The following is a 20,634-nucleotide window of genomic DNA, read 5'->3' as shown; positions in this document are numbered from 1 at the left end:
CACCCCCTTCAAAATTTTCTGTATCTTATAATATTTTCCATTTACATATTTTCTGAGACACTCTAGGTTAGGGTTACGGATAGTATGATATCAGCACCGGCACTTTGAACTTACCAGCTTTCAATCTTAGGTTCTTTCCCACAAAGTTATGCTGTCAATGTGAGCCATTGAGAGTATAATAGATTTAATAATAAAGTCACAGGTGGACTGGTTGAGAAAAACATAGCTGTTTTTGGACTGATGGCCAGACTGCAGCTTCAAATGACTTAAGTAAAAGTACCACCTAAACTATGATGTACCTATAAATGTTTTCATTCTATATACAGTACTATTATATCTCTTTACACTGCATAAGGACAGAGGTTTGGGAAAGTTAAAGCAGCTCTGCAGGGTTCTTTAAGGAATTTAGTATTCCTTGCAGGAGCTCAGTGTCAAAATGATGATAATGAAATGGTATAACAATCAAGTTCCAAGGCCAGGTTAAAAATAGTCCAACAGGACGATGACCAAGAGTTTTGAGGCATCTCATACACTGTGTTAAAACATACAATATATCAGATTACTTCATGGATGTTCCAATTTTAGGAGAGCCTTGGGATTGAGCTGCAGCTCTCTTGCTGAGATGTGGCAGAACAAGATATTAAACTCATATCCTGATAGGATGTGTGAATCCAGGGTTTTGCTCCAGCACCTCAATTCTTTGATTGGCTCCATCCTTTTTATATGGGGCATTTAAAAATATGTCTATACTATGACATTCATTAGGTGGTTTCACTGAATTCAGGACAGAGCATATTTCAATGCTGTCTGAAGCTAAAGGCTCCATTGTGAGTAACCACAGATAATGAACTAGTCATTGGATCAGTTAAACCAGGGAGTAGGGTTCGAATGTAATCAGCAGGCAAATGTGCTTCTGGTAACTGACACTGACGCGTTGAGCAGGTGACCATCAGTCATGTCCAGCAAAAACCAAGGTTGGGATGTCCAGCACCAACACTCACCCTCCATCCAGTCCCTGTCTCTAGGAGAGTACAGACAGCTGTTAAAAATGACACACACACACACACACACACACATTTTCAGAACCGCTTGTCCTTTACGGGGTCACGGGGAACCGGAGCCTACCCGGCAACACAGGGCGTAAGGCCAGAGGGGGAAGGGGACACACCCAGGACGGGATGCCAGTCCGCCGCAAGGCACCCCAAGTGGGACTCGAACCCCAGACCCACCGGAGAGCAGGACTGCGGTCCAACCCACTGCGCCACTGCACCCCCTAAAAATGACACAATGTAACATAAATTTTATGATTTTTTTGCATTTTTCTGTTAGATTAATCATACTTTTGGCATTAATCTGCATTTACATCACAAAAATATTCCACATTTTTAGCAAAATTTTGGCACAATTTGGCAGTGGATTGCAAGCACCAAATATTCCAGTACCATTTAAGATCTGATACTTTCTAAAATGTTTTGGAACTTTTCTGGTATCTTCTAGAATCTTCCAACAGCTGTAAAGTACCAAATTAACACTGACATTGTATAAGAACTAGTGGTATTTTGTAATCTTTTTAAACTTTTTTAATTTTGCAAACTTTAATCATAATAATTGAAAAAAAACTGACATAATCAAGAACTTTGAAAGATTTTGTTGCGTTATGTCTGAACAATTCACAAGAGGAGATTAAAGGTGATATTAAAAAAAAAACTGAGAAATGTGGTGCAGTGGCACAGTGGGTCCTGCTCTCTGGTGGGTCTGGGGTTTGAATTCCACTTGGGGTGCCTTGCAACAGAGTGGCGTCCCATCCTGGGTGTGTCCCCTCCCCCTGCAGCCTTACGCCCTGTGTTGCCAGGTTAGGCTCCGGTTCCCCACAACCCCGTATAGGACAAGCAGTTCTGAAAATATGTATGTATGTATGTATGTATGTATGTATGGGCTTCCCAAAACCTTTAATATTCATTTTCCTCTCACTTTTAATGAATCCACTTGAAAATGGTGTCATGGTTTCTATGATTTTTTTCCACTGACCTTCCATGATAAATCAGGGTTATTATTACTAACTGTTTTTACAGTGGTGCTTAAAAGTTTGTGAACCCTTTAGAATTTTCTCTATCTGCACAAATATGACCTAAAACATGATTAGAATTTCATGAAAGTCCTAAGACTGAATAAAGAGAAGTATGTTTTTCTCTCATTTGTTTAACACACTACACTGAACTCCCAAAAATGATCTAAGACAATCTTAATAATTATAAAACTTTTTCTATTTACACTGAACTTGCTCATCCAGATATTTTGTGTTTTCCTTTCTGATACTTAAGAGATGGAAAATGATGCCAAGAAATAGTTTCTAAAGAGTATACGCAGTACAGCGACAGTAAAACAAGAGTACACTTGACGAAGAGATGCATCTTGGGAAATATCACTGAAGCTGCATGTGTTCAGATAATCTGCAGAGGAAGGCAAGAAGGACATAAGAACGGCCCTGTCTCATGAGAGAAGACATCAAGAGGCAAGAGAATACATTCAGCAAATGTGGGACTTGCCAGTCATCCAGGACCTGAAATCTGAAGCCAGCCCAAGAGGACTGAGGTCAATAAAAGAAGACATGGAGAATACTGTATTAATACAGTACAGTGGGTGGCACAGCGAGTAGGGCTGCTATCTCAGTGCCTGGGTGGTGCAAGAGGACGTGAGTTTGATCCCCGCTCTTTTTGTGTGGAGTTTGCATGGGTTTCCTCCCACAGGCCAAAGACATGCTGTCTGGGTTCACCCAGTGTGTGAGTGACAGAAAGAGTGTGTTCCAGTGATGTATACACAAGTGACCCATTGTAAGTATTATATCTAGCAGTGTAAATCACCTTGGTGAATAAGGTGTGTGGGCTGATAGCACTACATAGAGTTCATTGGAAGTTGCTGTGGTGACGTGTCTGCTAAATAAATGAATGCAAATGACTAGAAAAATCAACATTGGGCCACCTATAGAGGGCACCCTCTGCTGGTGAGAAGGAAAAACACAGTGAACATTTGAAACATAAATTACGAGCTGTAACTGTCATTGCTCTCAAAATGACTGTGCACATTTAAAATCCTTAATGCTTTAAAAAAAAAAACACAATCACACTTTACAGTAGCACTGTTTGCGAAGCTACCTAATGATTTAGTGTCAGTGGCAAGGAGCAGAGGGACAGGCCTGTACCTTCTGGGTGGGAACTGGCTGTGAAGAGAATCCAGATAGATGTAAATGTATACAACAGCAGAGCTGTGTGTCACACAGCAGGGCTCAACTGTCCCAAGTGTGTCATGACTGCAGCAACAGAAGCCTGAAAGAGCATTTGAGTGCAAAGAGCTTCTGGAATGGGACAACTCACTCATTTTGCCTACCTCCTCAGCTAAGAGTCTTGGAGTGATGATAGACTTGAGTCAATCTTTCCCTCAGCACATTGAAGCCACAACCCAGACCTGCAGATACACCCTACAGAACATCTGCAGGATCCATCCTTACCTTACAACAAACTCTGCGCAACTACTTGTCCAGGCCATAGTGATATCCTGTCTGGCCTTCCTGCTACTGCCATGAAACCTCTACAGATGATACATTTGTATTTATTTATTTAGCAGATGCTTTTCTCCAAAGCAACTTCCAATGGATACTATGTAGTGCTATCAGCCCACATTCCTTATTCACCAAGGTGACTTACACTGCTAGATACTTACACAGGGTCACTCATCCATACATTAGTGAAACACCAGTTCTAGAAAGCTAGAGTTCTGTGTCACTCCCACACTATGTGGGAACCTGAACAGTATGTCTTTGGACTGTGGGACAAAACCCATGCAGACACAGGGAGAACATGCAAACTCTATACAAAGAGAGTGGGGATTGAACCCACACCCTCTCGCACAACCCAGGCAGTGTGAGACAGCAGCGCTACTCACTGTGCCACCCTGCCACCCGATACTTAATGCTGCTACCTGAGTTGTGCTTCACTTGCTGTGTTTCACACAGCTACTCATACAGTGTAAATGTTAAATGTATTTAGGAATGTGATTAGGAATTGTCAATATTCTGATAAAGTTTTATGCAGCTACTTGTGTGATGAACATAGTTTCTTTCCACCATATGAACCAAACTGCACTTAGAATCACACGTCTGCATGTGTCTCTTTCTGCTAAGGTAATACACACATTGTATTTTCTATGAGATGTACGGTGCTTTGGAGAAAGTGTCTGCTAAATGAATAAATATACACGTAAATGTCTTTGGAGGGGAGTGCAGTGGCGCAGTGGGTTGGACCAGGTCCTCCTCTCTGGTGGGTCTGGGGTTTGAGTCCCGCTTGGGGCGCCTTGTGGCGGACTGGCGTCCCGTCCCGGGTGTGTCCCCTCCCCCTCCGGCCTTACGCCCTGTGTTGCCGGGTAGGCTCCGGCTCCCTGTGACCCCACATGAGACAAGTGGTTTCAGACGGGGTGTGTGTGTGTAAAAATGTCTTTGGAGTTCAGCAAGTGACACTTTATAGGCCACTTCTATTGGAGCCCCATTTACACGGACCGAACACAGTCAAATTCAGAGGTTTTACTCCATAAAAGTGAGCTTTGAGAGGAGTCCTCCCTTTTGTGATGGATATCCTGCAGTTACAATATTCAATTACAATATTCAATTACAATTTAAAAGAGGACGGTTTTTTAAATGTATTGAGCGCACCAACATTTCAGTTTTAGACTTTGTCATTTGTCAAATTATATTAATAAAAAATATGTATTTGAATAGCTATTTAACAAATAAGTTGCTCATCGAGACAAACTTTTTTTTTTAAATAAAATACATCAAATACGCAGTTAATGGTGATCAATAACATCGAAATGTGCGATCAATTATGTTTGAAAAAATTATCAACTGACAGCGCTACAAAACCTCTGTTTAAGAGTTTTTCAACAGCGTCCACTGAATTACTAACAATGCAGAGGTCTTTTTCAATAAAAGTCGATTTTGTTGATCCCTCCAATATATGCAAGTCCTACACTTGCAGTATTCAGATATCATAATGTCATAAAACACGGACTTTTTAAAAACATATTAATCTGGATTTTAATCGCTATTTACCAGATGGTTAAATTGCTCAAGGCAAACCTTTTAAAACACACACACACAAAGTCTGAAACCGCTTGTCCCAATCGGGGTCGTGGCGAGCCGGAGCCTAACCCGGCAACACACAGGGCGTGAGGCTGGAAGGGGGAGGGGGGGACACACCCAGGACAGAATGCCAGTCCGCTGCAAAGCCCCCAAAGCGGGACTCGATCCCCAGACCCACAAGAAAGCAGGACCCGGTCAAACCCGCTGCGCCCCCTCTTTTAATAGGCTACATTAATGTGCGATTAACTGACATTTTTTAAAACCAATTTAATCATTTGATAGCACTGCACCTAAACACCTTGATTTAAGACTTCAAAAAGATTCCTATTAGACCCCGGTTTACATTCACAAAAGATAAACAAAGCAGAGGTTTATTCGACAAGTCAGCTGCAATTAAAAGTATTCAGATAAATCTCACCTGACACAATCTGTAAGTTAAATAGTTTAAACTATTTTACAGCATTAACACTCGACCTCGACTAAACGGCTCATTACTGTAAAAATCCGTTTGCAGTCAAACTTCGTTTTAAAGTACGTTGCCATGGCAACGTATTTGCGTGAGAAAAATGTGGTCAAGCCGGAGAAGGCGAGTCCGTTCATCCCGCGAGAAGCAGCACTTGTGGGGCCGTGCGACCGTGGAGGATTCGTGCAGAGCTCGGACAGAGCTGCGAAAGAAAGAGTGTGAAGTAAAGGAGCTGCGACTGGACCGTGAAAACCTTAGGCTTAGAACTGAGAAAAGTTCAAAACAAGAGAAACGGGACGTTCCTGCGATACAACTCGTAAGACCTGTGGAAGTTTCTCACGGAGCACCGGAAGACCTGCGAAACCGGGGGCGTGTGGATCTCAGCAGGAGCGCGCGCGGCCTTACCTGCTCTTCCTGCTGGGGAGGAGCTGCCGGTCTGACGCCCGCCGATCGCGCGCTCGAAGGGAGTGCCGCACTGCACCGCGCGCACCTGCACCTGCACCTGCACAGCCCGACGCCGGCATGGGGAGAGGAGCTGCGAGAGAGGACTTCGAGTGGGTCTACGACGACCAGCCGCACACGTCCAGGAGGAGAGAGATCTTGGGTAGGACTGCGCACTTGGAGCTTAGTGACCCCGGGACTAGGTTCCCGTGGAAGGAGCGAGCGTCGCGAGCTGTCAGTGCGCGTGGACAGCGGTGATTAGCGCGCGGCGAGGAGGAGGACTCATGCGGGCGCCTCTCACCTGGATAGACCCGTTCACACACCTCTTTTTTTTCCTCTTTTCTCCCCTTCTGTCCTGGGAAGGAGAGAGTTGTGCGCGCGGTGCGAATCGCGCGAACTTTGTTTGTTACGTGACGGGCGAGAATGAGATGAAATCAGAATTTGCAGGCTCAAGTGTGAAACGGCTCCAGTTCCTATCCTAATCACAATAACTGTGTGTGTTTTAAAAAGATAAATGCAGAAATATTTAAGTGATTGTCAATTGTTATTCACCTGGATTAATGTGTTAATTTAAACTTTCTCTAAGTACTGTGTGAGCTGGTGAACGTGGCTAACTGGATGGAAACATGTATAGATAAATACGTCCATACATACATGAAGCAGTGAATCCTTGGAGACCCTATTGCTCAGAAATTACTTTCAGACCTCATGTGGAGATGGGTCACATGTCAGAGCAGTTATGCTGAAGACATGAATTTCCTTATGGAAATGAGTAGCTCATCACTGTCTGTCTCTAGCTGGACAGTCATCCAGGTGAGGTGGAGCCACACTGAGGACATGCTGGATGTCCTCAGCTGGGCCTCATAAGGCACCTGGACTTTGGGGACTCTTAGCAGGTATCTTGTGGGATGAATGGAACAAGTGCGTTCCACACAGCAGCTTCTCTTGCACTGTGTTGCAAGAGGAAAAGGAGAAAAGTATGAGGAAATGTGGCTGCTGAAATATAGGTGCTCTGGTTTCCAGTTGCTGGGAAATTAGCTGGGTGTTGTTAATTGCACAGCTTGGCCTGGCCTGACCATAAGGCTTGGCCCTTCTTCTACACTTGCTTCTCCAGCCATGAATTTTTGAAGATACTATCATTTTTTGTGAAACAGATCGTATCTTCAAAAATTCATGAGTGAATTCAACCTGCATTTACCTGTCGAGTCCACAGGTGTCAGTCGCCCAAATGCAATAGGATTGTGGAACCGCCTTCATTCAACTCACCTCCACAGTGTTTGCAGGTTATGGCTGCTGTCCCTGAGTATCAGTGACTCTGCTTGTGCCAGTACAAAGAGGCCTCTTGTTACCATGATCACCACCATGGTGATAATAAACAGAACTGTATGGTCAACAGTCAGAACTGAACAGGGGTTTCTGAAGGGGACATTTTAATGCAGTTTTAAAATAGTTTCAACTTGAATACAGCTTGGAGTTACTAGTAAAAAGCTCCAGAATATTTAAAAACATATAATAGCTACATTTGAGATTATGAACAAAAATTAGAAACAAACTCCCAGTCACAACTATGCTCGTAAAATGAGGAGCCAGTGTAATCCACATGGACTCAGTGTGCCAGTTTGTGCGGTGTCTTGGAATATCCTGTAATAAAATATCTGACAATAAGTAATAATCCAGTAGTAACAGTAGCCAGTAATAAAAATACACCTCCTTTTAACTGGGTTTTTGTGCAGGACAGAAGTCTTGAAACTTACCTGTGTTTGGCAGGTGCCATAGCAGTTAAAAGAGTGAATGTATAACAAGGTTATGGGTTCCAGGTTCAAGGCCCAGGTGGGAAGCTTAGTTTTGTAAAGTTCTGAAATCTTGTCAGTGTGATGCCGTTGTGGGGTAATGAATAATGAAAAATAAAAACCCTCTTTAAATGAGAACTCAACACTTCCTTTGAAAGCTTCAGGGCACCAGACTGGGGGGGGTCTAGCTGAGAACTTGTGAGAAGATTGTGTCGGCCTGAGAGCATGGTGACCTGAGAAGTTTGAGGGCAGCTTGCTGAAAGCAGGGCAGGATCTGATGTGTCGCTCCATTCACACGTGTCTGTGAGCCTCGGCTTCTTGTCTCAATCCATTACACACAATACAAATAATTACCGCACTCAGCTGACACTTTACACTGGTCTCACACCCTTTTTTGTGGTGTATGTGGTTTTACTGGAATCTAGTACTGCTCACGAGGCTCTCGAGCCGTTATAAAGTCACTGGAGTCCTGACGTGCAGACCTGGAGATGAGGGCCGCACCCCTGACAGGTGCTACTGAGAAAGATCCCAGCGTGTTGGTGAAACACACTCTCCTGTACAGCAGCACAGATACACAATGTACCATGACATTATGTATTGTGTGAGCCTGAAGGGCGGGGCCACAGTTGTGTAACTCACACCTTTTATCTGCTGACTTCATAACTGGCCCACTGCAACAATGCTTGAAGCACTGCTTTGTTTTAAGCCTTTTACACTGTTCCAATAGTAAACCTGTTAATAATCGGTGCGAGAATAGAAGCGAGTTTTATTGACACACGGAATGTTTGTAACTACCCAACCATGAACTTGTTTGCCGAGCGTTTTGGCAAGGCACACAGCGCTGTCCGTCCCACGCCAAGTTATCTTCCTGAGCCAGAGGCCCTTGGTTAATGTTTAAAATCAGTGGTATTATTGCGGCTCCGTGGCAGTTTGGTGGCACCTCGAAGAGCTTCATACCGTGGTCAGGATGGATGCTTTCCTGAGGTTCTGAAGCAGCGCGAGTTGTGTGTTCCCTGACCCTACGTGCCCCTCATTACCACTGCTATTTGAATGGCTATAAATAGGGTCCCTTTCATTGCTTATATGCAGCATTAGACTAAATGCAAAGAGTGTAACGATTACCTGATCAGGGTGACAATTTCCACTGGAGGTGTAGTGATAGGAGATGGCAGAAGGCCTGCAGGACTGCTGAGATGGCGCTCATAGGGAAATCGTGAAGGTGTAGGATTTCACACACACACACACACACATTTTCAGAACCGCTTGTCCCATACAGGGTCACGGGGAACCGGAGCCTACCCGGGAACACAGGGGCGTAAGGCCAGAGGGGGAGGGAACACACCCAGGACGGGACGCCAGTCCGTCGCAAGGCACCCTAAGCGGGACTTGAACCCCAGACCCACCGGACAGCAGGACTGTGGTCCAACCCACTGCGCCACCGCACCCCCCTGTAGGATTTCAACTCAATTTAATTTCTGTGACAAACTGTTATTTTCAGATACCAATTTGCACTTCCATTTTAGGTTTAGGTCACCATGGGGAGAGGAGATTAGGTTAGGTTTAGGGTTACCCTAATCCCAGTCCTTAGCCCTTAACCATAACCTTAACCTTTAATTTTGGACCCTAACCGCCTTAAACCCTAACCCTTAATCCTGTTCTTGACCTAAACTCTTAATCCTACATTTACCTTCAACTCTTGAACCTAACCTTAGCGTAACCCTTAATCATAACCCTAACCTTTATCCCTTGACCATAACCCTTAATTGTAACCTTGATCTTTAACTCTTGAACCTAATACTTAACCCTTAATTGTATTAACCTTAACTCTTGACCCTAACTGTACCTCTTAACCTGTGACCCCAAGCTTTAAAACCCCTACCCCTAAATCTTACTCTTTGGTCTGCAGGTGAATGGTCCAGGTGATGAGAACGTGAATTTGTGATCGATTCCCTTTATCTGGTGTTTCTTGTAGGTGTCAGTTGACACAGAAGAAAGGCTGGTAAAAATGCCAAGAAGGATGGTTCATTTTACACACGGCTGCACTAAATAATTAATAGCTTTTTAAAAATGTTACCGGAGTGGTTGCGGATGAAAGGGTTGCCAAGAGTGAGCTCAGGGTTAGCCCTTCCCCAAATGGCCTCCTTCCAGTGGCAGTGTCCGGTACTGCTCGTAGAGGCTCTGGTACTGCCGTGGTTAAGGACCAGAGCAAAGCACTTTAACTGCTTGTTTGGTCCCTCAGAAATGCTGAACTGTGCAAAAAGAACAATTGTAGCTGCTACATTACAGGATAGGCCTGAGAGAAGGGAATTTCCAGAATCCATTATGAATAACATGGTTTCTGGCTATGGGACCTGAGTAAGTTTGGTATTCACCAGGTGGGCATGTGTGAGTTTCTGTTCTACTCTAAATAACGTTTTTGTGACAAGATCTCGACATGCCTGTCCAGTGAAATTCATTTCCAATATTAATTAATTATTAATCCAATGTGGGGGCGCAGTGGGTTGGACTGGGTCCTGCTCTCCGGGGGGTCTGGGGTTCACGTCCTGCTTGGGGTGCCTTGCGATGGACTGGCGTCCCGTCCTGGGTGTGTCCCCTCCCCCTCCAGCCTTACGCCCTGTGTTGCCGGGTTACGCTCCGGCTCCCCGTGACCCTGTATGGGGCATGCGGTTCAGATAGTGTGTGTGTATTAATCCAATGACATAAATTAATAATGCTGCATTGAGGGCAGCAGGTGGCATATTCATTAGTACTGTGGCCTCTGGATTCAAAGGTTGCAGGCTCGAATCCTACCTTCTGTTGTACTACGCTTGAGCAAGCTACTTATCCTGAGTTGCTACTGTAAAAATGACCTTGCTTCATGAATGGGTTGATACAGTCATTGTGGGCACATTAAATGTCTTAAGTCCCTTTGCAGAGGACCTTTAGCTAAATGAACACACGTAAATGAATCTCTTGGATGTCGATGTGTCATGTTGAGCAGTAAACAAAGCTGTAATGCTAAGTTTGCATATCTGCAGAAGATATATTCCCTTGAACTTTATTGGGTTCCTTTATGGTTAGAGGTTAATGATTAAACTTTCTTAATCATATAAATGGCCCATTGTTTTTTACCGACATACCACAGTTTTTATTTCAGGCTTTCCTAAATGTCCCCATCACATTAAAGAAAAGCTACAAAGTGGCAGCGCCTACACACCAACGCCAGTGTACTTTGTGTGCACAGCTGGCTGCCGTGGCAACGCCTGCTGCTGACTGTAAGACCTGCTGGAGGTCAATGTTCAAACCACATCAGCAGAGCCGTTTGTAATAGTTGTGAAATCACAGCATGTGCCTCCTGGGAGGTGTGCAGGGGGCCATATGATGAACTTCCTGACACAGAAAAGGGTAACAAATGTTAGAAATGACTCCTCCTGGAAAGTGGTTGTGCATCCACACTCACCACACACTGCAGTACACACATATATACTGTATATTGCACTGTAATACATATTGCGATGTGATACATATTGCGATGCAGTATACAGTATGTTCTATGAATACATAGTGTACTGGTAATAGGTGTTCCCCATTATACTGACCTAATTTGTTCCTGAAAACAGTCTGTATACCAAGAGTCTGTAAACCTTAGGAAGGTCCTTTCCCATTATTTTAAAAAGGGGGAAAAAACGATGGGCTCCTGGACTTTATGGACATGGCTGAATATTTCCATAAACACCCTCCAAACATGTAAAAACAGCTTGAAGAAATAGTAATCAAAACATTATGATGATACTAAAAATAATCAAGAAGGAACTCAACAAAGACTGAATTAGGGCAGAGATTTTATTAATTTATTATTGCTGTTCAGGCCATGTAAAAATATGAAAGACACAAACTACATTTAGATATAACTAACATAATTTAACAGGTACTTTTCTCCAACTTCACGTACATCTCAGAGAACAGAAAAAGTGCACGACATCAACAGAACGAGAAGATGTGGATGCAGACACATGGTTCTAGAGTATAGTCAATTTGCTGCATTTCACCACATGAACCATTGTATATTATAAAAGTAGCTGCATTATAGGGTTTTCCATAATTCAACAAATTATTAAAAATGATAACAAACGTGCACATTCATTGAGCCATTGGGAGATGTGGGGAGAAGTGAGTCAGAAAGATGATTTTTGAGACCCTTTTGAAATGTAGACATGTATGTGAACAAAAAGTATCATAAAACAAGTTGAACAACAATGTAAAATTAAGAATAGGTTATCATACATTGCTGAAAAGTCTGTTCCTCATCGGCTCACGACTTCTACATCGTTGGGGAGAAGTCAGTAATACTGGGAGCAGTGAGTTCATATACTGAACGCAAGAGTCCGTGTACTGGGGTATACTTATCTATATTGCGCTGTAATACATATTGCATTGTAATATACTGTATATTGCATAATTCACTGTGTAATACTCTATATATTGCACAGTATGTATAGTGCTCTAATATGTATTGCATATTGCTGTGTAATATTGCACTAATATACAGTATTACACAGTATTACGGTATATACATTATATATAAATAGAGTGCGGCTGGTGGCATCGTGGTTGGAGCGGCTGCCTTTGGTTCTGAAGGTTGCCGGTTTGATCCCCGTTTCCGTCTGTGGTGCCCTTGAGCAAGGTGCTTTGATTGCGATTGCTCCAGTACCTTCACCCGGCTGTGTGCCTAGGTTTCTAGCTGAGGCCCTATGATGGATTGGCATCCTGTTCAAGGTGTGTTGCCCAACCCCTTCAGCCTTCCGCCCAGTGTCTCCAGCAATAGGCTCCGGGTCAACGCAACCCCGCTCAGGACAGGCGGTTATTGATATTGGTTGGTTGGTATGTATATTATTATATATTAATATTATGTATATACTATTATTATATACATTATATTGCACTGTAATATGTAACATAAATGTTTATATGTCTCTCAGAAAAAAATTACTAGGAAGGTGCTTGAGAATCTTAGATCTTCAGATAAAGTTTTATGCAGCTACTCGTGTGATGAACATTGGTTTATAGTGGAAAGAAACTAACTGCACTTAAGAATCACACGTCTGTATCTATGCCTCTCTTTCTGCTAATGTAATGCACACGCTGTATTTTCTATGAGATATACATCTCTTTGGAGAAAAGCATCTGCTAAATGAATACATGTAAATGTATGTAATTCATTATGTTGTGCTGTAATAGATACTGCATTGCAGTAGTGTTTTGCACTGTAACTGAATTACGCAATACTGTAAATAATTGCACAATGAAACCTACAGACTTGTTCCAGCTTATTATGTTCCACTGAGCCTGATTTCCTCCTTTTGTGAAATACTTCCCGCTCTTAGTTTTGCTGTTACTTAAAACAGCAGCAAATAAACAATTTTAAAGCAGAACTGCAGGTCTAATATTGGGATTCGAAGAATACAGTTTTAAACAGAACAATGTGGGTTCTCTTGTCCAGCCCACACAAATGCACACTGAGGCCACATTAGGGTGGGGTCATCACCTTGTAATGTGAAGGTCCTGGGTTCGAATTCCACCCATTGAAGTAGTGCACTTGAGTAAGGTGTGTGTGCTTTCAATTCAAATCCGACTCATAGAGGAAAAGCGGCGAGGAACACACAAACTGCACGAACCCTGAGCTGGACTCAAACCCCACACCCCACCCAGTGGGAATCTCTGGAGCTGAGATGCACTCATTTTATGTGCTGTGCCTCTGCCTTCCTCTCAGTGAAGGTTCTTAATGTGAACTTGTCCAGTAAGTTTACTCCTCTACTTAAGTCTGTGAGTAGTGGTAAAGTGATTACATAACATCCCAGGACAAAGGTGTCCATGGAGTATTTCCCAGTATCCTGAGTGTAGTCCACTTTTTTTTTTTTTTTTTTTTTTTTTGGGCAGTACTAACCCAATGCCCTGGTGATGCAGTGCAGGTTTCCACCTGGCGCAGGTGGCTGGGGTGTTGAGTATAGGTAAAATGGCCCTATGCAAAGAAGCTGGGGACCCGTTGGGGTCAGATTTGCATGACCTGTAGTCAAATAATGAGCAAAAAGGGAACATGCATAGTGTGAGTCTGTCTCCTCTTCTGCGGGACTGTGTGTGTGTGGCTTCAGCCCAAAGAAGCGAGGCCCAAGCTAGTCCAGCAGCACTGTCATACCAACCGCATATGTAAAGGTGCACATTAAATAGGTGTCGCACTTGTGGGGATATCCTGCTGTCAGTCCACATCAGTACACACACGTGCTGTAAGTGTGTGTGTGTGGGGCTTCAAAGAGTAAAGAGAGTCCTTTTCTTGAAGGACGCTGCTGGGTTTCACATTGTAAAAGTTTCTCAACCTCTGTCACATGAACTTTGAAGGAATACATGTTGAGTTGCTGGCACACGCTGTGCTGGATGGGTGAACGCGCACACATGGCCGAGATGAATTAGATGAGTCTTCAGTATGACCTCTGTTGTTCCCTTTCCAGCATGACTCCCACACACACATGTCTTTAAATCATTGTTTGTGCCTTTTGCTGCTCTCAGGCTGAGTGTTCCAGAGCAATTCTCCTGGTGACACACACACGCACAGCAGCTCTGTCTGACATGTGTAAGAAATGGAGGTTACAGGAAAACAAAAGCTCAGCCAATTAACAGGCCCCTTCTTAACACTTTTCCCCCCTGAGAGAGAGGGATCACACTTTGCTTGAGTTACTGTAATTACCGTATTGCAGCCAAGGACGAGTCTTTTGTTTTCTTCTCTTACCAGCAGTTAGTGGGAAAGTCGTCCTGCCTCGTTCAGGTCAGTTTTTCATTTTAATATCGTGGCTGAGAAACCATTTTCCCACATGCTGATCATTTCAATGTATCGTGTGTTATTTTTTAAAAATGATTTTTGACACAATAGTAATTTTGTTGCATGGAAGCAATCTTAACAAAACTCACCATAATAAATAACATGGAGAAAGACATGCCATGTTGGGTGACAGCACATTGTTCACAACACTTTCTTACCACATCTGCATTGACAGTAAATATTTTTTTTTTATGTTATTAAAAAGCCGTAGCAAATACACCTCTTAAAATGTAATATAAACAAATGTAGTGATTTAAAAAAAGACAATTTCTGTTCCACTCTACTGCTTATAAAATATATTTTATAAATAATAATATAATGTACTACACTGTCTACACTGTTCCATGTCAACTGAGATTGTCAGCTGTGCAGATATACTTTTATTATTATTATTATTATTACTGTATTATACTCCTCCTTTGTTTTAGAGGACAGGACTGTAAGGGAAGATGTTAAATATGTGAACGTACGAGAAAAGAGGCCATTGCACCTTTTTGTCTCCTGAAATGATGTCTGTACCCTATTATTGTAGTGTGCTCATTCTTCCTGTCCTAACTGAACCTGCTTGGCCATTGAAGTTGTGAACCAGGAGTTTGTGACTAACAGCGGAGTAGGGGGAACCAGAGACAGTATGGGTCAGCATAGTAGATGTCTTCATATTTGTACAAACAATTTTCATAATTTTACATGCTGCATTGTGAGGTGTGAGGCCAGCATGACTGGGTTGTAACCATTGAACAGTTTCTTTTCACACTCATATGATGTCTCGTAGCTGCTTAAGCTCCATACCTGAGATTGTCTTTTGTCTGTTTACCCAGCAAAGCATCCAGAGATCAAGTCCTTGATGGGGCATGATCCTCATCTCAAGTGGGTTGTTTCAGGGATGGTTCTGGCTCAGCTTCTGGCCTGCTACTTGGTGCAGGACCTCTCCTGGAAGTGGCTTATCTTCTGGGCATACGCCTTTGGTGGATGCGTCAACCACTCACTCACACTGGCCATCCATGATATCTCGCACAACGTGGCTTTTGGCAACAAGCAGGCGCGCTGGAACCGCTGGTTCGCCATATTTGCCAACCTGCCCATCGGACTGCCCTACTCTGCCTCCTTCAAGAAGTACCACATTGACCACCACCGCTACCTGGGCGGAGATGGGCTGGATGTGGACGTGCCCACTGACATCGAAGGCTGGTTCTTCTGCACACCGCTGCGCAAGCTGCTCTGGCTCTTTCTCCAGCCCTTCTTCTATGCCCTGCGGCCCCTAGTGGTCAACCCCAAGCCCGTGTCCAGCCTGGAGGCTCTCAATGCAGTCGTGCAGTTTGTGGCAGACTTTGTCCTCTTCTACCTCTGGGGTCTTAAGCCCATTGTGTACCTGATTGCCGGCTCCATCCTCTGCATGGGCCTGCACCCCATCTCTGGGCACTTCATCGCAGAGCACTACATGTTTCTGAAGGGCCATGAGACGTACTCCTACTATGGTCCCCTGAACCTCATCACCTTCAATGTGGGCTACCACATGGAGCACCATGATTTTCCCAGCATACCTGGAAGCAAGCTGCCTCTGGTGAGTACAGAGCATCTCAAGCTGATCATCTAAGTCAGGAGTGTCCAACATTCAGTCCAAGGACTGCATGCAGCCCACAGTTTTGATAATTGTCAAATGGGGCAGCTGGTGGCGTTGTGGTTAGAGTGACTGCCTTTGGTCCCAAAGGTCACAGGTTTGACTCTCATCTCCTGCTGTAGTACTCTTGAGCTTGCTACTCAAAGTACCTTGGTACTTTCCCTGAATTGCTCAAATAAAATAACCCAGCTGTATAAATGTGTAAAGAATTGTAAGTAGTTTAACATTTCAAATCACTTTGGAGAAAAGGGTCAAATAAATAAGTAAATGTACTATGAATACTACAAATTCTATTGAATGGCATGATGATACATTTATAGGTAAGACTGACACACTGTGCCAAACTAAGATAAACGTCTACATTGAAAAATTTAATTTTAAGATTCAGTATGTTATTTGCCATGATTTTCACACATGCAGCAGTCATGTTGGTTTACAGAACTGATTGTGGCCCTTGTCCTAAAAATGTTGGATGCTCTGATTCCAAAAAAACTGAACTAGATGCAGCCCATTTGTATTTTCTTCTGACCATCCGCTTGTTCTAAAGGTTCCCAACTCTATTCTACTCAATTCTACTCTCAATTCTACTGCTTTGAGTCCTACAGCAGTTCATTGTTAAGAAGTTTTTCTTTATTTAGCCAAAGACTTTAATCAAGGCAGCTTATAGCTTTCATGCTACAAGAAGCTATTTTTGTGTACCTATGAAGTATATAATATCTGACAGTTTGTAATCTTTAATAGATTACATATCAATGTGGCCACCTGAAAAAAAAACAAATATTATACTGCACACAGGTCGCACACATACAATAAAACTGGTGCAAATATTTACATTTGTATCTGGGGGATTTGGGAGCTGTAGAATGTCTTGACCTTTTTTTCCATTTTCAGTAGCAATATGTGCTTAAACTCAATAAACTACATAAAAGAATAATAATATTGCTAGGGGGTGCGGTGGCGCAGTGGGTTGGACCGGGTCCTGCTCTCCAGTGGGTCTGGGGTTCGAGTCCCGCTTGGGGTGCCTTGCGACGGACTGGCGTCCCGTCCTGGGTGTGTCCCCTCCCCCTCCGGCCTTACGCCCTGTGTTGCCGGGTTAGGCTCCGGTTCCCCGCGACCCCGTATGGGACAGGCGGTTCGGAAAGTGTGTGTGTGTGTGTGTGTGTGTGTGTGTACTACATTAAAGCTTTCCTTGTGTAGACTTGCATCATAAAAGGTGAGCCGATGTGTGTTTAGCTTGAATTCTTACTGTAGTGTATTTCACTAAATGTGAATTGGGTCACAGAGAAAGGGTCTTCATTGTCCAAGGGTACTGCTGTTAGGAAGCTCTTCTCTAACTTTGATCCTCAGGGTGACATTTTCTTCTGCACAGGCAAATGTGTGGTCCTAGTAGATCACATACTGTTAAAAGTTTTGGCAGATTTGCAAGTTAAACTTTCCAGCAAATCAGTGGCTAATTAGCTGTTGAGGTCACATCAGTTCTCTACAGAAGGAGGTGATGGGTTACATGTTGGTTGTGTCGAGTCCCTATGGAGGCATAACAATGAGACATGAAGACTCTGGGAGATGTTTATAGCATAGTCCTTCTTCCCAGATGCTACCTTTTAACTCTGAGTCTAAATCTCCCAATAGCACTTCAGTCATATCAGTCTTTCATGGCCTCTTGTTGACAGAGGCCTCAACTGATTTTGACACACACATCCTACACCCCCTTTTACAACCTTACAGCCCACCTCCAGGAATTTGTTCTTTGTGACCCCCTGCTTCTGTAACAGCCTTGCAGAAACACAAAGCAATGCAGAACATATGACAGAATGACAGACTATGCACAATGCTCCTCGACTTACAATGGTTCGACTTCTGATTTTTCAACTTCACGATGGTGAGCTGGCGATAGACATTAAGCAGAATCTGTACTTTGAATTTAGATTTTTTCCTGGGCAAGCAATATGCGGTTCAATACTCTCTCGCCATGCTGGACAGCGGCAGTGATCCCCATCTCCCAATTTGCCACGTGGTCGCTATACAGATACCCTCCTGTATCTGCATTGTGTTTTTCGCTTTCATAATGTCGCAGATATGCCCATCTGTGTCTCCTGCTACTGGTGAGAAGAAGAAGAAGAGGAGGGCAGTTACTCTTGAGGAGAAACTCAAGATAATTGCCCAGCACGAAGGCGGCAAGCCTGTAATGACCATTGCACGTATTCTAGACTATGGCGTTCAGTAGGTTAGATATATTAAATGCATTTTCAACTCATGATATTTTCGACTTACAATGGATTTCACAGAACATAATCCCATTGTAAGTCGAGGACCACCTGTATGTGTACTTCCTGTATAGGGTCTGGACCATCACGACCGTAACTTGGGACAAGTGATTAACAACAGTGTGGGTGTGAAGTTAAGAGGAACTCTTGTGTTTGTCAAGGGTTACGCAGTAACTAAAGCTTGTACAAATGAATGGCACTAAGAACATCTTTTTTTCTGCGGTAGGTGAAGAAGATTGCGGCGGAGTATTATGACACCCTGCCACAGCACACCTCATGGATCCGTGTGTTGTGGGACTTCGTGTTTGACGACAGCATCGGCCCGTACGCTCGCATCAAGCGCCAGTACAAGGTGGTGAAACAGCGCTGAGCCGGGAAGTCATGAGGGGCAGGGTCTGTGCCAACAGCCCTGGACCCCTTCTACAGCTGCGCTGCTCCATCAATGATCACTTTCCTTGGTTTCCACTCAGGTTAAACAGATGATCCATTTGGAAGATAGACGGGTCTTTGAGGGATATTGACAGGTTCCGCTCTCGTTCACGTGTTAATGCTCAGCAAGACCCCTTAAGTTCATTTCATTAGCTAAAAACTGTCCACGTCAACTTGTTGTGCACAAGAACTGAAAGACAATGTCTAGCTGTTAGAAGTTGTTAGATGAACCAAATCATTGGCTGAAACAGTTTGTCAGGTCCTTACTTTTGAAAAGATTAGAGATACTGACAAACTCAACTGAGATCCCTGTTGGACGTCTGTGTTTATGCCATTGGTGTGATTCCGGTGCAAGGGTGACAAGTTGTGTCTCACCAGAACTGCGGGGTTTTACACACTTTGTCTCACCTGATTTACCAGAGTTACCAATTAGATTTAAAGGAAAAAAATATATATATATACCTTCACTTGTCTTTTGCATGTAAACTTGTGCTCCTCCTTGAAAAGTGGCCCTTGTAGTTCTATTACTTTAAAGAGGAATTAACTAAGAGATTGATTCTGGAAAATTACCTTCGTAACTTGTATACCTCTGAAGATGTGGTTTGCCCACCTGTAGTAAAGTAAAATTACCCATGAGTTCGGTACGGCTGAGGAGAATGATCATTGCAGCAACAAAGGCAGTTTCTCCAGGGACGCCGATATTTTTCTGTCCCACAATGTAGGACCAGTGTTGTCAGTACAAGGACTGTGTTACCCGAGTTCTCCACTATTGCACCACCAGTCTCCTTGTGAAAATATTTATTGTTGTTCTTATTGTTTAAAACATTTGAGTTCCTAAAAAAAAAAAAATGAATTTGGAACTGATTTTTTTGTCTTTGAACGATACCCTGTCTGTTTATTCTTGCTGCTGTTTTTCTTATTATGAGACCAGAAACGTGTAAATAAAACAACTGTCAATTGGAAAAAACATTGTTTCAGTGCAGTGTGACTGCAAATCATTCAAAATTACAAAATACCTCTCTGATCTATTGATTCTATTTTATTATTCAATTAATTATATTCTACTGTTACGTTCAGTCCCCAATACCTGCTAATAAAGTATTTACCCTCATGTGCTCCAGTAAAAATACACACCACATTAAATGGATCTAGTGTGTACACACACACACACACACACACTTTATGAACTGCTTGTCTCATATGGGGTCGCGGGGAACCGGAGCCTACCCGGCAACACAGGGCGTAAGGCCGGAAGGGGAGGGGACACACCCAGGACGGGATGCCGGTCCGTCGCAAGGCACTCAAAGCGGGACTTGAACCCCAGACCCACTGGAGAGCAGGACCCGGTCCAACCCACTGTGCCACCACACCCCCCCTTTGGATCTAGTACTGTACTGTAAATCTGCATCTCTACCTTAGCATCTGGTAAGCAACAGTAATAGTCCAGCAAAACCACAAATTTTTCTTTTGTTTTACCATGTGCACTATGCAGTGACAAAGAAAGGAATTCAACAAGTCAGTGCAGACAAGTGATTTAGATTATTAGTTTTAATTTAATATTACTGTAATGCTTTGTTGATGACTTTGTTTTGTACTTGTTCCATGGACTGTGTTGCTGGAACAGTATGATCCCTGTGTCTGGCTGTGT

At 43.4% G+C, this 20,634-nt stretch overlaps 1 protein-coding gene across 2 annotated transcripts; it reads left to right on the top strand.

Annotated features, from left to right (window-relative positions):
* Positions 1-5,806: 5,806 nt before the first annotated feature.
* On the top strand, positions 5,807-19,937 carry degs2 (delta(4)-desaturase, sphingolipid 2). 2 transcript variants are annotated; one of them, XM_018764250.1, is made up of 3 exons: positions 5,807-6,198; positions 15,494-16,236; positions 18,784-19,937. In XM_018764250.1, the coding sequence occupies exons 1-3, from the start codon at positions 6,117-6,119 to the stop codon at positions 18,925-18,927; spliced, it is 969 nt and encodes a 322-aa protein (XP_018619766.1). In that variant the 5' UTR covers positions 5,807-6,116; the 3' UTR covers positions 18,928-19,937. The 2 variants fall into 2 exon arrangements, with proteins under 2 accessions (XP_018619766.1, XP_018619767.1); XM_018764251.1 differs by having other exon boundaries at positions 6,133-6,198; positions 15,499-16,236.
* Positions 19,938-20,634: the final 697 nt, after the last annotated feature.

The sequence above is a fragment of the Scleropages formosus genome, chromosome 15, assembly GCF_900964775.1.
Source record: "Scleropages formosus chromosome 15, fSclFor1.1, whole genome shotgun sequence".
In the NCBI taxonomy this organism is placed as follows: Eukaryota; Metazoa; Chordata; class Actinopteri; order Osteoglossiformes; family Osteoglossidae; genus Scleropages; species Scleropages formosus.
Note: the sequence above shows the minus strand (reverse complement) of the source record. Positions and strands in the feature narration are given on the sequence as shown.